This window comes from Benincasa hispida, chromosome 7, assembly GCF_027475165.1.
Source record: "Benincasa hispida cultivar pf3 chromosome 7, pf3_genome.v1.1, whole genome shotgun sequence".
Lineage (NCBI taxonomy): Eukaryota > Viridiplantae > Streptophyta > Magnoliopsida > Cucurbitales > Cucurbitaceae > Benincasa > Benincasa hispida.
The window spans coordinates 60,338,710-60,353,877 of NC_143484.1; the positions used below are offsets into that span (position 1 = coordinate 60,338,710).

Consider the following 15,168-nt stretch of genomic DNA (forward strand, 5'->3'; position numbering starts at 1 on the left):
TTGACGCCTAGTTTTGTAATGTGAGCCTTCTGTAGTACCTGTCAGTGTCGCCCGAGGTAGCGCGTGAGATCACGGTCAAATAATTAGGAGAATTGAACCAATAGAATGGTGTTATTTGAAGCGCGTGTTCTCACGATGGAGATATGAAAGTGAAGTTATTTTTGTGCTGTAATTTTAAAACACAATACTGAGCGTGCGCAATTTGCGTGCCAACGAACAATTAGAATCGAGTGGGTTTGTTTTGAAATGTCAATTGTGCTTTCCAATTTTTAGTTTTCTTTTTCTTTATTTTTCGAAAAGGAAATTTCAGTCGAATCATTTTATTTTTTATTTTTTTATTTTAAAAAAATAAGCTTATGAATATTACTTTTAGCTTCAATTTTTTTTTTATTTGTTATCTGTTTTTTATCAATAGTTCGAAAAACCAAACCAAATTTGAGAAGCTTTCGAAAAATTGTTTTTGTTATAGGAATTTGGCTAAAAATTTAAAGATACAAATAAGACAAAAACAAAAAAAACCAAATTGTTATCAATCGGGATCTTATTATTTATTTAAATTTGCATCGATTTTAATTAATTATATCTAATTATAAGCTAAATAGTATTGCACATATTTCCATGCATTCCTTCAATTACTAGAGAACAAAACACAAGAAAATGTTTTATCTAAAAAAAATGCCACATGACAACTTTTGATTGGACACATAGGTGAGATACATCTAAGTATTTTTCATTAATTATTATGATAAGATTATGATTTATTCCATATTTACCACACCATAATGAAAATTGGTGTAGTAAAAATGGGATTCCACGATAGATGAATTGTAATGGGCCAGATTCACAAACTTAATTAGATTGTTTTTTTATTACGTTTACTTAAAATTATGAATCTGTCGCATTTATTGTTATTGTTGTCATTCCCATTTAGGGGTCCAATGGTAATAGTAATAATAATAGTAAATGTGACAAATTTATATCTCTCATATCGTAACAATATATTAACAACAACAATAATGATAAAGTAAGTTCGAAACGTAAACATATTCATCATCCTTTGCTCGTCAATCAATTTGTGCATTTTTATTATATATTGTAGGGATGGTCATTCAAACTGAAAAAATCGAACCAAACTGAATCGAAAACTAGTGAAATCGAAAGATGCGGTTTGGTTCGGTTTGAAAAAATTTTGAAACCGAATTAATTTGGTTCGGTTCGGTTCGATTTCAATTTCGAAAACCGATTTTGAAACCGAACCGAACCATTTTTAACTAATATATATAAAGAGTAAAACTGAATTTAAAACCGAATAGTTTTTTAATTAAAAAAAATATAACATAGATTTTTTAAAAATACCAAAATTGAATTTGAAACCAAACCGAGCCGCATATATGTGGTTCAGTTCGGTTCGATTTGACCACGAAACCGAATAGAACCGAACTTTTTCTTCCCCTAATATATTGGATAGTAGATTTCACGTGTCAGTACAAGTATGAAACACAAGGTAAATAACAACAAAGATAATTTATTGGACTCACTTTTTAGATTACCATTCATTTATTACTTTTCTTGTGATGTAAACATGACCTTAGATATATTGTTATATGTTAAATTAATAAGTTTAATCTATAATCCTTGTCTACAATGTTTGTATACTTCAAAAACTGTATAACATTTAATTTTCAATTTTGTGTTTATAAGATCTTAAGCTTTGAAAATTTCATATAATCCCTAAATTTTTAATTTTGTGTGTAACAGGTTCAATTTTATGTTTTAAATTTTTTTATTTTGTCTTCCACTACATTTAAAATTTTTTTTTTTTAAATAAAAAAAATGTTAACTGATATATTGATATAAAAATTGACATTTAAAGGACTAAGACCATACAGGCAATAAATGACATAATAAATACTTTCAATTATTATTATTTTTCTTGTCTGAGAATACTGTAACTTGCTGTGTGAGAATTCTTATGACTGCACTTTAGTTATTTCAATTATGTTGGATATTTGTTTGTTTTTTTTGGAGGATGCTTTTATTTAGTTGAACGTGGCCATTTTGTTGCTAAACTCGAGCGTATTTTATTTGCATTGTTTAATGATTAAGTTCAAGTATTTTCGTGATTAAATTCGTCATTATTTAGATTTTATTTTGACAATACGTGAAATTGGAGATCAAACCTCTGATTCTAAGATCGATAATACATAGTTGATGCCAATTGAGCTGTACTCATTTTAATGTCACGATTTAGATGTTTAGCCAATTTTATCCAATTTATTAATCGGTACATAAGCAAATATCAAATCTAGTTTTAAGGACTATAAAATTACAATACTTATATAGCTTAGTTCAAAACTTAATTCACTTGTTTAAGACATGCCCTCAACTAAGAGAGCAAAAGTTTAAATAATTCGCCTCCAAATGTTGTGTTGAACTTTTTATTAAATAAAAAAAATTCAAGTCCTCCATACGATTTTGTACCCATGCATAAATTTATTAAAATGCATGAATTAATGTAATATCAGAGAACAATGTTGAAATCAAAATGGAAGATAGTATTTTAAAAAAAAAAATTAATATGAGTAATTTTTCATTTTCTTTTCTACGATTTTTCTCGAAGAATTGAGTGATAATGTTTGCTAGCTAAAGAAGAATAATTTTATCTAATCAATTTAAAATATAATAAAATAACAATAAAGATTAAATTACCAACAAATGGTCTCAAATTTTTAATAATAATTTCGGATTTAAATTGATAGAACTCGACTCTTCAATCATTCCACCACAATAGCATTTGGCCATGCAGAGTCTGAACCTATAGGGTTGGCAAAAATCCCTGTCGAGTCGGGTCCCTGTCCCGATTGGGTAAGAAATCCTCAGTTTGATCGGAGATAGGATCGAATTGAGGATTATAATCGAATCTCCAATTGAGAACGGGATGAGTCCCTCCCTGTCCCCGCGAGGATGGATCCCCGTGGGACCCATTTCTCCAGCGAGGAATCCCCGTCCCTATCTCCGCCTTCAATTGGCGGGGGTGGAGGAAATACCCATGCGGGGATGGGGATGGGGATGGGGATGAAGGGTCCCCATCCCGCTCCGATCCCGTTGTCAATCCTACGAGTCTACTCTCATCCCCTAGGAACAATAATCGATCTAATATTTAATAAAGAAATAAATGCTGAATGCCCAGACATAGAAATCATAGAAGTTTGCAGCTGCTATCACATCTACCCTAAATTTAGGGTGTATTGTCTCATTGTACATCATGTCCTGCATTAAAACCATCAAACTTTGACCATAATGTGAAAGCAGGTACTTTCTGTAGTGGAATAAATATTCACAAACAACCAAGGAGAAATTTGGCCTCTGCTTGAATTAACAAAAAAAAAAAAAAAAAAAAAAAAAAGAGTCAAATTTACCATATAACAAATTTTGATTGGTCAATTTGATGGGATGCACAAAGATAGGATTTATATAACATTACGTTCATTGATGGTCAAAATTGCAACTAAAAAGAAGAAAAAAGTCATATTAAAGAGTCAACTTCTTCACCTTAAATTACACAAACGTTGAACTCATGACCCAAGCGCCTACCAAATATTAATCTCATTCTCAAATACAACAGTATGTTATTCTTATCAAGAAAATGGAGCCAGGATGTTATTTTGGTAGGTGTGAAGTAAAATCAAACCTGATTGTGCATTGTAGACAAAACTGTCGACATTTTGTGACAAATGTCAAAACGAACATTGGTAAAGAAGTCTCGGCATTGCCGATCGTCGACCTCATGCAATGCTTCCACTCAACCTGCTTTCAAATGTAATGTTATTTAAAAACAGGAGAATAGAGGTAAGGAACTGAAACCATTGGCCTCCCTCCTTGTCACTTATTCTAAAAGTATCACCAACTTGAAAATTAGAAGTAGGAAAGTTAAGACAATGGAGAATTAAGGCGAGTCTAGAATAGGAAGTAATTTTGAGAAAGTGGAACAGAAGTCGCTGGCTGGCAGGTAAGAACTTCACCATCGGCTTTCACTGTGTATGTTTCGGGATCTACTTCGATGAGTGGAAGGGCATCATTCCACTTCATGTCAAGTTTAGTGAGCTTCCTAATGTTGCCTACAGCTTCAACTCTCTTTTTGAGTCCGTACATGGCTTTAACTCCGGCGTTAACAGCTGCCTGTGTGAGACAAAGTAACAGTTCAGATTAGAATAAATTCGCTACTACAAAACAGGAGAAAGAGAGTATGAGAAGTGCCTTGCTGACAAAGGCAATTGAGTTGGCACTTCCAGCCTTTCCAAAAGATCCAAACATTGGCCTCATCAGTACCTGAAAAAAGCAATTAAACCATCCATTATAGAAAACACGAAAGGCTAAAAAAGCTCGCCAAAACGAACAGAATTTATCATCTCATTAATCTCACTTTTTCCAGAGTGCCTAAGGTGAATTTGATAAGAGATTGCAAAAGGAAATTTTATAATTTTTCTGGTTGTCCAGTAAAAAATTTTCTTCAACTAATAGAATATCATTCTTGTGGACTTTCAAAAAGACTAGAAATTGAAATGGAACTCGCAAGGACTTGGTTACTGAAATAATGTTGTGGAATAAATTAAATACCAGTGCAAAAATGATAAAGTGCCTTCAACTGCAATTTGCAGCCAAATGGTCAGGATCCTTACTTAACAGTTCAACCCAAACGCTGACTTTCCTTACTATCATGTTTTTGTTCTGTCACACAATCCAATCGTTGTCTCAAGTAATCCAATTGAAATTACCGGTTCAGGAGTAGGTATGCTTGCATTTGGATCACCCATGTTTGCCCATGCAATTATACCACCTTTAATCACCATTTCTGGTTTTGCCCCAAAAAAAGCTGGCTTCCAGAGAACAAGATCAGCCAACTTCCCTACCTGTGGTACTGACAAGATAAATAAGGCCATCCGAAAATTTAATTATTGTCAAAACTTGATGAATGGTGAAACCCAATATGAAAGATTTAACAGGCTAATGAATCTAAATTAGTATTATTTATTTTTATATGTGGAAAAGGTTCAAAGCAGAACAGTCCTTAAAGGAAAAATTGCGAGTCTCAGTGAAATAAACCATTCAATACAGATAAAAATAATGACATCATGAACCACGAGATAAAGAACAAAATAGAGACGTGTAGAATTTGTTGTGTTGGCCTGAGGTCACCTCACCTGTACATTAGTGATTTTTCAAACATGGGACGATATAATTTAAATCAGGAATAAAATTTGTTGATACCAAATGTCAACCGTTGTTGTGCCGTGGAAATGTCCACTATCTTGAAAGTAAAATTCGATGCAACCTTGGTATTAAATTGCATATGTCAGTAGCTCCCTAAGGTTAACAGAACCTCCCAACTCAAGTGAGGACTCACCGGAGAAAGGAATGGAGTCGTCGAAAATTATGCTCAGTATAGTATGGAAGACCGTGAAGAAAATAGCCAGCAGTAGAAGGAAAAATCAATGCTCACTGTTTATGAAGAAGATGGAGAGCGGCTAGGGCACCCAAGGGATGAAAAACGGGCAAAAATATTTAATTAGATCCAATAATTTAATAGAAATGTTTTAATTAAAAAGGTAAAATTCAAATGGAGGGGTAATAAAAAGTTCATTCGAACCCAAAGCCGCCTGAACGGTGGCATGCATGTTGAGAAAGATCCAACTTCCACCACAATCACAATTTGGAAACTCCTCTTGAATGCCTTGATATTTATACCCTCTTTGGCAATGTTTAATTTTCCAATGTGGGACAAAATTCCTCCTTTCCCACTTGACTTTTGCTATAGACCTTGGCCCAATGTCATTCCCAACAAAATTTTCGATGTACAAGTTATAAACATGTTGGAAGCATTTTACATGTACAAACCAAACTGGCTAAACCATGCTAACTTTCAGCACAAAATTAATTTCTCATCTGCAGGTGTCGTTGATATTAATGGTAATGTAGCTCATCATGTAAACTCTTATGAACTAAAAGAGTAAAAAAGATCATACCTCTACTGAACCAACATACTGAGAAAACCCGTTTGCTATGGCTGGATTTATGGTATATTTGGATATGTATCGCTTGATCCGCAAGTTATCATTGTCTGATGGAGGTGGTCTTGCCAACTTCATTTTGTGTGCAGTTTGCCACGTTCTTGAAATAACCTGCACACACCGTACATAAAATGAATTAAATTGTGGATTAGAACATTTCATTCTTCATTTAGGAATTTCGATACAAATTATTGAACTAAAAAAAGGAAAAAAAAAAATCATATTTAGTGAATCATTTGCAATCCTTCAGATTAATGCTCTCCTATAAAGCTAACAACTATTACCATGAGTTGACAATATGATTACCATGTCTATGAGGGCTTCTCTGTGCTAACATGTTACTCAGTTTCAAATTTCATATTTCTTATTTAGGATTAATAAATACTCAGCTGCTTGACAGTAAAAATCCAGTAACCTAACTCTCCCGTCCTAACAAAAATAAATCATCATTGATGAGATCTGGGAAACAGACGACAATGACACTAAAATGGAGACTGGACTACCCTACCTTCTAATGCACTTATGGTATAATATGGAGAAAAGGAAAGGAACGCAATATGCATTAAGAACCTCTCCTATGCGACCCATAGCCTGTGAATCAGAAGATATGATACTGATTGCCCCCATATCATGCAAAATATCTTCTGCAGCAATTGTCTCCTTCCTTATCCTTGATTCGGCAAAAGCTACATCTTCTTTAATATTGGGATCAAGATGATGGCACACCATCTGTAAGAGATAAAACCCCAATTCAATCTTTTCTCTACCATTTTTTTCTTTTACAGTTCTTCAATGCACAGATAATTCAGCAAGTAGAAACTGCGCTGCAAAATTCAGATAAGAAAGTGTTCCTCACAGAAACTAATTTCATTTATTTTTTATACCAACATGTCAAGATGTTCATCTACAGTGTTGATCGTGAATGGTCGTGTAGGATTAGTTGATGAAGGCAGCACATTTTTCACACCACAAACTCGAATGATATCTGGAGCATGACCACCTCCAGCTCCTTCACTGTCCAAACAATACAAAGACAAAGCGTAAAAAAACAATAGTTTCTAACCAAAAAAAATTACGACTTATATATAATTGTCTAGTCCATCATTAAAGTCAAAAGGAGTTCCAGGAAAGATAGCTTAACAGTGACACAAGTCCCAAAAAGAAAGATCCCTTTTCATGACACATAAAATGCCAATAGTAAGACCAGGATGGACCTGTTACCTGTGGTATGTATGTATAGTTCTTCCCTTAAAAGCTGCAATTGTATGTTCCACAAATCCAGATTCATTCAGAGTGTCAGTGTGAATATTCACCTAATAAAATAAAAAAGGCAGCAAGGAAACTTCAATAACCATGATTTAAACCTCTTCAAACTCATGGAGAGAAATTTTGGAAGACCGTGCCTGAATGTCATATTTTTCTGCCACAGTTAAACAATTGTCAATTGCAGCAGGAGTAGTTCCCCAATCTTCATGTAGCTTCAGCCCCATTGCTCCAGCGCATACTATTTCATTTAGCTCATCTGGCTTCGAACTGTTCCCCTGAGACAAACAAAAAGGTAGTGCATTAAACTTAGAAGTGAAATGAGCAAGCAGCTAGCTGCTCCAAGTTGTCATAAGAGTGTAAGAAAAATATTTGAAATAGTAATTTAAATCCTTTCCAATTTTATATATACAATGGGAAGAACCATCTTGAATGGTATGCAGAGAAGACAAAATTTGACAAACCAAAAAAATAAGAATACATACTTTTCCTGTAAAGCCAAAATTCAAGGGGAGGTCATCGGTTGATTGCAGCATCATCCTCATCTGCACTGGGGATGGCGTGCAAGTAGTAGCAGCAGTTCCTGCGGCAGGGCCAGTTCCACCTCCCACCAGCGTCGTGATGCCTAGTTAAATGCAGAGTTCATGTATAAAAAACTAAATAATAATAATAAATAAATAAAAGTAATTAAAAAAAACTTGCATAAAATATCAAAATGCTCCCATCTTCTATGTTGTTTCCAACAAATTACGAAAATGCAGAAAGTCAATGAGGTCACAACCTCAATTGATGAGGCTGTCACCAATTGACATCTATAAGTTCTCTTTTATCCATGATCAGTAAGTGTACCGCTTGATATTGCTTCATATGCCAGTTGAGGGCATATAAAATGCACATGACAATCTATAGCCCCTGCAGTAACCAGTAAACCTTCTCCAGCAATAACCTCAGTATTAGCCTGATCACATTGAAATAGAGGAGTCAGCATACAAATATACCTTCAAAATCATATGGAACTGAGACAAATTTTACCCCAATAATCAGATCAGGACAAACACCATCCATGACATCAGGATTGCCAGCTTTTCCAAGGGTCATAATGAAGCCATCTTTGATACCAATATCTGCCTTGAAAATTCCGCAGTGATCAATGATGACTGCATTGGTTATTACAGTATCAAGGGATAAAGTTGGTGGATGCCCGCAGGATTGGCCCATTCCCTCTCTAATAACCTTTCCACCTCCAAATACACACTCGTCTCCATAAACAGAGAAATCATGTTCAATTTCCGCATATAAATCTGTATCACCAAGTCGAACTTTGTCACCAGTGGTCGGACCATACCGGTTGGCATAATCCTCACGAAAAAGTCTAGTGGTGAACTCATCATCTCTTCCAGCTACACCTTCTCTGCAAAATGACTTCTAAGATAAGGCTTCCCTTTGCCTGGATTTACACTGACCTAATCCTAAAGGGAAAATACAAATGACCAAACAAATTAAAAACAATTCAATCAACAATCTTGCATATTAGATGGTCTAGACCTAGCGCTGTTTTCTTCCACATGTCCAAATCCTCTTGCATGCACAACTTCCATCACATCTTTCAATTTAGAACTATCAACTGGACCATCAGCAATGCCATTTCCCCCTCTGATAACTTTGTTTCCACCAATAGCTACAAGTGTGACAGATTTTGGTTCCCCTGGCTACTAGGGACAAAAACACAAATCAACAAAACGCCTGAAGAGTCATATGAGGTTAGATTAAAGAGTTGAACATCCATCAACACGTGTACCAAAGGAATGGGTTTCTATCACACAATAATATCTTGGACAAAGAAAGAGGAAGATTAATTACACTTAAAAATACGTCTTCAGATTATGATGAATCAATGTAGAGATAAATAAGTTCATAGCCACATTAGTTACACCATTTGGAAGCAATAAATTGGAACATCTATGGAAATGAGAGAACCAGATAAAAACATGTTAACTCAAATAATCTATGACTAAAAGCCCCCAACAAGATTAAAATTTCCAACCTCAAACCGTGTAGCTGATCCTGCCGAAATGTTGAGGCGCATTCCATAAGCCTTTGATCGATCAAAAACCAAGGAAGGATTCACCTCAATAAAGTGATAGTGGCTGCCAACCTAAGACAATATTGCTTTTAGCATGTTAGAAAACTGGTGTTATATATATATATATATATATAACAGGCTTCTGTATAGGACTCAAATCTGGAAACAAATGAAACCAATGGAAGCTATTTCAAACTCAACGATATCTTCAAGACTTCGACCCAATACTAAATAAACAACCCAAGAGAGAAAAATTTGCTTGAGGCAGTATTTGCTCCAAGATATCAAAAGGTGCACGTGGTGTAGCATTTTAACCTGGAATCATGCATATGTTGATTATCAAACCCAAAGGCCCACTATAGAGCACGATGCTAACATATAAGTTAACCTAGATTGGACTACATTGACAAAAGGGCATGACAGATGCCTGAATTAGTCTGTCTCACTATTAAGCCAGCCGCTGATTATTGCGATGGAATGTGGTATAAGTTAGTGTCACTAGTTTTCATTGAAAAAATAAGAACAGTTTACCTGAATCGGTCTGTCTCCCTTATTGACTACACTGAGCCTAACAGCTGTCCGTCCAACATTAATGGCAATCTTACCATCTGGACAAATAATCTCACCAGGCACCACACTATTTTCCATCGAAGGGAACTTTTCTGGTGAAGGAACTGCAAAACAATTCTTCTGCAATTAAACCAACTATACTATACGGAGAGAAAAATCACATTTCCATATAGAAAACCACCTAAAACGTTAAGAATAATGAAAGTACAAGGATTGCTCTCCAAAAGTTTACTCGCAAGCAGTTTTAGATTATACTAACAATAAACAACACTCAAATTAGGAAAACACTATACGGCACTACAAGTTTACAAAAAGCATTTGAACCTTCAGATGACATGTGAGAAGCAAAAATCAAGGGTATGGTTAAAATGTCGTGCCATGATTCAATTTATGGTAAGAATTTCCACTAATAGTGTTTGTTTATAAAAGCTGATAAAACTGAAGGGAGAAAGGACAACGACTTTGGGGTAAAGGGGTGGGAAACAAGGCTGATGCGTGTCAATAATAATAAAGAACTGCATGTTTATTTGAATAATTCAACAAGAAGGAAATTAAATATACTGGGCTCTAGAAGAAAGAACATTAAAATGGCCATAAAAACTAAATTGTTAAATTACATATTTAGTGCCTACACTTTCATAATTGTGCTTAAAAAGTTTTAAAATTTTTAACTTTGTGTCTAACGATTCTTTAAAGTTTAATAGTGTTCAATGGATATTTGAACTTTCAGTTTTATGTCTAGTAGTTCATTAAACTGTCAATTTTGTATCCAACAAATCTCTAATCTATTTTTCGTTTTTTAAAGTCACGAACCTATGAGATACAAAACTGAGTTGTGTCTCTAATAGAACCCCGACCTTTCAATTTAGACCTTTCAATTTAAAATGAAAGCTCGCATGTGCTCTTTTTTCTTTTCTTTTTTTAATAAGAAACAAAAAGGCAACCAAAAGAGAGCAAACCTCAAAAGGCCTTTGGGATGAGGCCTAAGCCTAGAACAGGGGAGAAAAAAAGAGAGGGCCTCCGATCTAAATAAATGAGAGAATATTGTGTATTGCAAATGAACTGGGTAAAGCACTTCAAGAAGAGGTTGGGTACTGTACATTTTCAGAGAGAGAAATAAATAAATAAAAGTAGAGGCCTTATTTGAGAACCATCTTCTCTTTTCTTCCCGATAGCCCCAAACAAAGCTCTAATTGCATTACTGTGCAAGACTTTTGCCTTCTTTTTGAACCGCAACCGGACAGTCATTCAGAAAAACATCTTCCACTCTCTTCAGAAGGCACCAAACCAAATTAAAACAGTTGACAAGATGTACACCCAATCCAACCTTTATGATCCACCTCACAACGGAGGAAAAGCTGATTGTTGAACTCTTCGCTTAACAAAGAAAAGGTGATCCACTCACATATCTATTACATATTTTAAAATTTCATATACCTATTAAATACAATCTTAAAAGTCACTAAACTCGTAATCTAGAAAAAAAAGAAAAGAAAAGAAAAAACAAATCATTCTTAACAAGGAATTAAGAGCAAAGGTTCGTAGCAAGAAACCAGAAAACATGGGGATTTTTATTGAAGTCTTATGGAACTTAGAAAATAGAATGATAAATATATCCAACAGAATGTAACTCAAAAACTTTGTGAAGGTGAAATCCACCTGGAAGAAAAGAACCGTGCAATGCTAGCTCTAGGTTCCCATTTTCTTCTTCAAAGGGATTATGAATTGTGACTAACTTAGTCCCATCAGGAAAAGTTCCTTCAACCTATTCATGATGTTAAAGATTCTCAGAGTATTTTTGCAGATAATTTGGAATCTGAATTTATGGAAGACTTCAAAACAATACTTGGCAGTACAATACCTGCACAGAATCCACAAGACGTGGAACAGCTGGAAGAACTTGTCGCCTGCCATGAAGAAAGTTATTGAAAATTCTCTAGTTTTTATAAATAAGCAGGTTGATACAAAAGTATTGCAGTATTCAACAGTATCATGAAAAATAAAATAAAAGAATTTCATCAACCTTCCTAACAGTTTTGGTCCCAGTTCCATCAATTCTGCCACGCTCTTATCACCATCGCGTGCAAACTCCAGAATCTATGGAGAAAAAAATAATAATATCTCATTAGAATCAACCTGAACCCGTATACTTACTAAAAAGAAAAGGAACAGAAACAAAAAGCCTACGAATACTTGTGCAGACCTTTCTAATATAACCTATCTAGTTTAGAACGATGTATAAGTCTGAAATGAATGGATTTGAGAACCCCGTCATAACAGGACTGTTACAAACTTACAAGGTTGAAGGATGAGCAATTTCAGTAAGCTAAAAATGAAACTCACACAACTTAGTACAAACTTTTACTGTTCGCAGCCGTTAAGAAGAAACAAAATACAGATTTAATATGACAGCAAAAGCTGATTACCGACCAACCTGTGTGGCTATAAGTGCAACAGCTTCAGTGTAATTCAGCCTCAAACCACGAGCAAGACGCTTCTGTGCTAGAAATCCCGCATTATGCAGACCTAGTTTGTCCACCTCCTTTGGAGTTAGCTTCATTCTTTTCGTCACTCCCGCACCTCAGATTCCAAATGAAAACAGAACAAAAATTCGTCAGCAAAAACCTTAATGATCAAAATTATTCCCGAAGAAGTCGAATACATCTCATTACGGTTTAGATCAAAATCATTCCCGATGAAGTCGAATACATCTCACTACGATTTACTACTCTACACTAATATCTTAACTATAATCGATGTTTGCTCGACATGAAATTGAGTACACAGATTAGTTTCATTCCGATTCATAAAAGCTTATCAAGAATTGTAAACTTACAATGACGAAGAACGTCGTTCGGTCCTCGTCTTTGAGAAGCAAATCTCCTCGGAATGGCGCTCCGTTGCGAAGCAGAAAAAGAAAATGATGATTGTGATTGTGAAGTGTGAGTTCGTTGACTCGTACAAGTGGAGCGAGAGAACTACGACAGAACAGCTCTTCAGCTTTATATCACTAATTGTCAGATCAATCGGTACCGCCACCAAAAGTGAAAAGATGATTAATGTTTAATGAAATAAAATAAGAAGATTCTTATATTGAAAAGTTCAGATTCTTTCCTTTTCAAAAAAAAAAAAAAATGTTGATTGATTTATAGAAGGCCTAGCCCGTGAACCAGGAAATGTGTGCAAGCACGTGCATTGTAATTTGGATAATACTCACCAGCATCATTTATCTAAAATTAATCCGACGTCAAATTATGATTAGATGATTTGATAGGATATAAAAAAAAAAAAGAAAATAAGTGTTGTTTGAGATATGCTTAAATATTTTTTTTAATTTTAAATTAAGAAGTTGTTTGACTCACTAATTTATTAATTTGATGGAAACATATCAATTTAAATAATAAACACTATTGAATTCATATTTATCGAGAAACTTCATCTATCTATTTTTTTATATTTTTTATTATTTATCAATGAACTCAATCTTTTCCTCGACCTCTTCTTTTTTACATTTATCAAACAATTCTGTCTTACTTTTCGTAATTATCGAATAACTCAATCTTGTAATTATGTACTCTAAACACAAACTTACCGACCCAGTGGGTCAAATGCATCCTAAGATTCTAAATTCTTGTGATAAATCAATATTTCTTACTTTAAAATCTTGACAAATTGCAAAAACTACTCTTAAAGTTGGTTCTGGTTTCGGTTACTGAAAAATTGAGCACTCAAACTTTTACAAATATTTAAAATTGAACTCTCAAACTTAAATAATTGTAGAAATTGGACCCTAAATATTTAATGACAAAAATTGAACTTTCAAATGTATAGAAAACAATTGATGAACCTTCAAGGGGCAAGAGGAAAATGGAAATTATAGAAGCTGAAACGGAGTACAATCGAGAGTTTAAAGAAGTTTGAGGGTTCAATTTTTATCAACAAATATTGGAGAAATTGCACAAACCACCCCTAAACTATGGAGTTTGTTACAACTACCCCTTGAATTTTTAATTTGATCAATCACCCCCTAAACCTTGAGGTTTGTTACAATTACACTCCTAAATTTTTAATTTGATCAATTAGTCCCTCGTAATTTACAATCAACGCCTTATGTTCTTATTAATATCGATATTTTTGTAAAATTAAATTTCATGGGATTTTAATTCTATATATATATATATTACAACATTTCATAATTTAATGAATATTCTATTTATTTGATGGGATGGTTAAGAGATTATCTATGGTTAAATTCTTCATAATTTATCAATGGATATAATCCTTTTGGTATGAATAATTTATTAGTTTGGGCATGGATGTTCTTATTTGGACTAGGATATTGGCAATAATTGATTGAAACTTTAGCATGGGCTCACAAACACATATCTTTGGCTAATTTGATTCAATGGAGAGATAAATCCGTGCCTCTTTCCATTGTGCAAGCAAGATTAGTTGGACTAACCCACTTCTTTTGTAGGTTATATTTACTTATGCGGCTTTCTTGGTTGATTCTACGTAAGGCAAATTTGGTTAATTTTATGTGTGTTGTATCCACGAAAAAATTTATTTGACAAGTTTTATCATGAAATTTGAGATAAATATTTAATATCCTTATTTATTTAATAGGATTTTATTTTTTAAAACTCAATATATTATTATCTATGGAACTTTAAAACCCATGTAAATTTTTTGATATCCTTAAAAAAGATTAAATTTTAATACCATAGAGATGAACAGTTTTATTCAATATCAATTGATCATTACTATTAGGGTATTTTTAAATATAAAAATATATTTAAAAATATTCACTTTGTAGTAAAAAGTTCAAAAGTACAAAACATATTTGGAACTTTTTGCTATAAAGTGTAAATAATTTTAGGACTTTTCTGTTTATGAGAATTTCTCTTACTATTAAGTATAATTAATTATTAAATATAAATATAGTATTTAAACTTAATAAATTTCAACTAATAAATTCATAATTAATATTTTATGTTATTTTAACTATTTAAAATAAAATTTTATAATTAATTATCAATAGTCTAATTAATTTATATTTATTAAATTATTTTTAATAATTAAATCAATTAAAGTTTAATGATGCTATATCTAATATATAAAAAAATAATTATTTTTTATTTTAAGTGATTAAATAAATAATTAATATAAAATATAATAAATCAT

General features: G+C 33.3%; 1 protein-coding gene across 8 annotated transcripts; it reads right to left on the bottom strand.

Annotated features, from left to right (window-relative positions):
- Positions 1 to 3,469: 3,469 nt before the first annotated feature.
- On the bottom strand, positions 3,470 to 13,104 carry URE (urease). 8 transcript variants are annotated; one of them, XR_016530707.1, is made up of 19 exons: positions 12,821 to 13,104; positions 12,419 to 12,564; positions 12,008 to 12,081; positions 11,846 to 11,891; positions 11,644 to 11,749; positions 9,946 to 10,088; positions 9,376 to 9,486; positions 8,877 to 9,040; positions 8,364 to 8,742; positions 8,181 to 8,289; positions 7,817 to 7,956; positions 7,472 to 7,609; positions 7,290 to 7,381; positions 6,953 to 7,082; positions 6,639 to 6,797; positions 6,024 to 6,179; positions 4,618 to 4,910; positions 4,258 to 4,329; positions 3,470 to 4,179 (listed from the first exon to the last, which is right to left on the bottom strand). XR_016530707.1 is itself a non-coding variant. In XM_039036137.2 (19 exons), exons 2-19 carry the CDS (start codon positions 12,542 to 12,544, stop codon positions 3,958 to 3,960), a joined length of 2,502 nt encoding a protein of 833 aa, XP_038892065.1. In that variant the 5' UTR covers positions 12,545 to 12,564; positions 12,821 to 13,104; the 3' UTR covers positions 3,470 to 3,957. The 8 variants fall into 8 exon arrangements, 1 of the variants encoding a protein (XP_038892065.1); XR_016530709.1 differs by having other exon boundaries at positions 4,618 to 4,918; XR_005482796.2 differs by having other exon boundaries at positions 4,776 to 4,910; positions 6,577 to 6,797.
- Positions 13,105 to 15,168: the final 2,064 nt, after the last annotated feature.

Bases quoted from the DNA above. Each gene is read 5' to 3' on its own strand.
- URE (XM_039036137.2), bottom strand. From the start codon at position 12,544: ATGAAGCTAACTCCAAAGGAGGTGGACAAACTAGGTCTGCATAATGCG. The intron at 11,892-12,007 runs GTTGATGAAATT...TCTTCATGGCAG, and splicing joins GGACCAAAACTGTTAGGAAG to GCGACAAGTTCTTCCAGCTG. The intron at 8,743-8,876 runs GTCTAGACCATC...GTCATTTTGCAG, and splicing joins GTGGAAGAAAACAGCGCTAG to AGAAGGTGTAGCTGGAAGAG.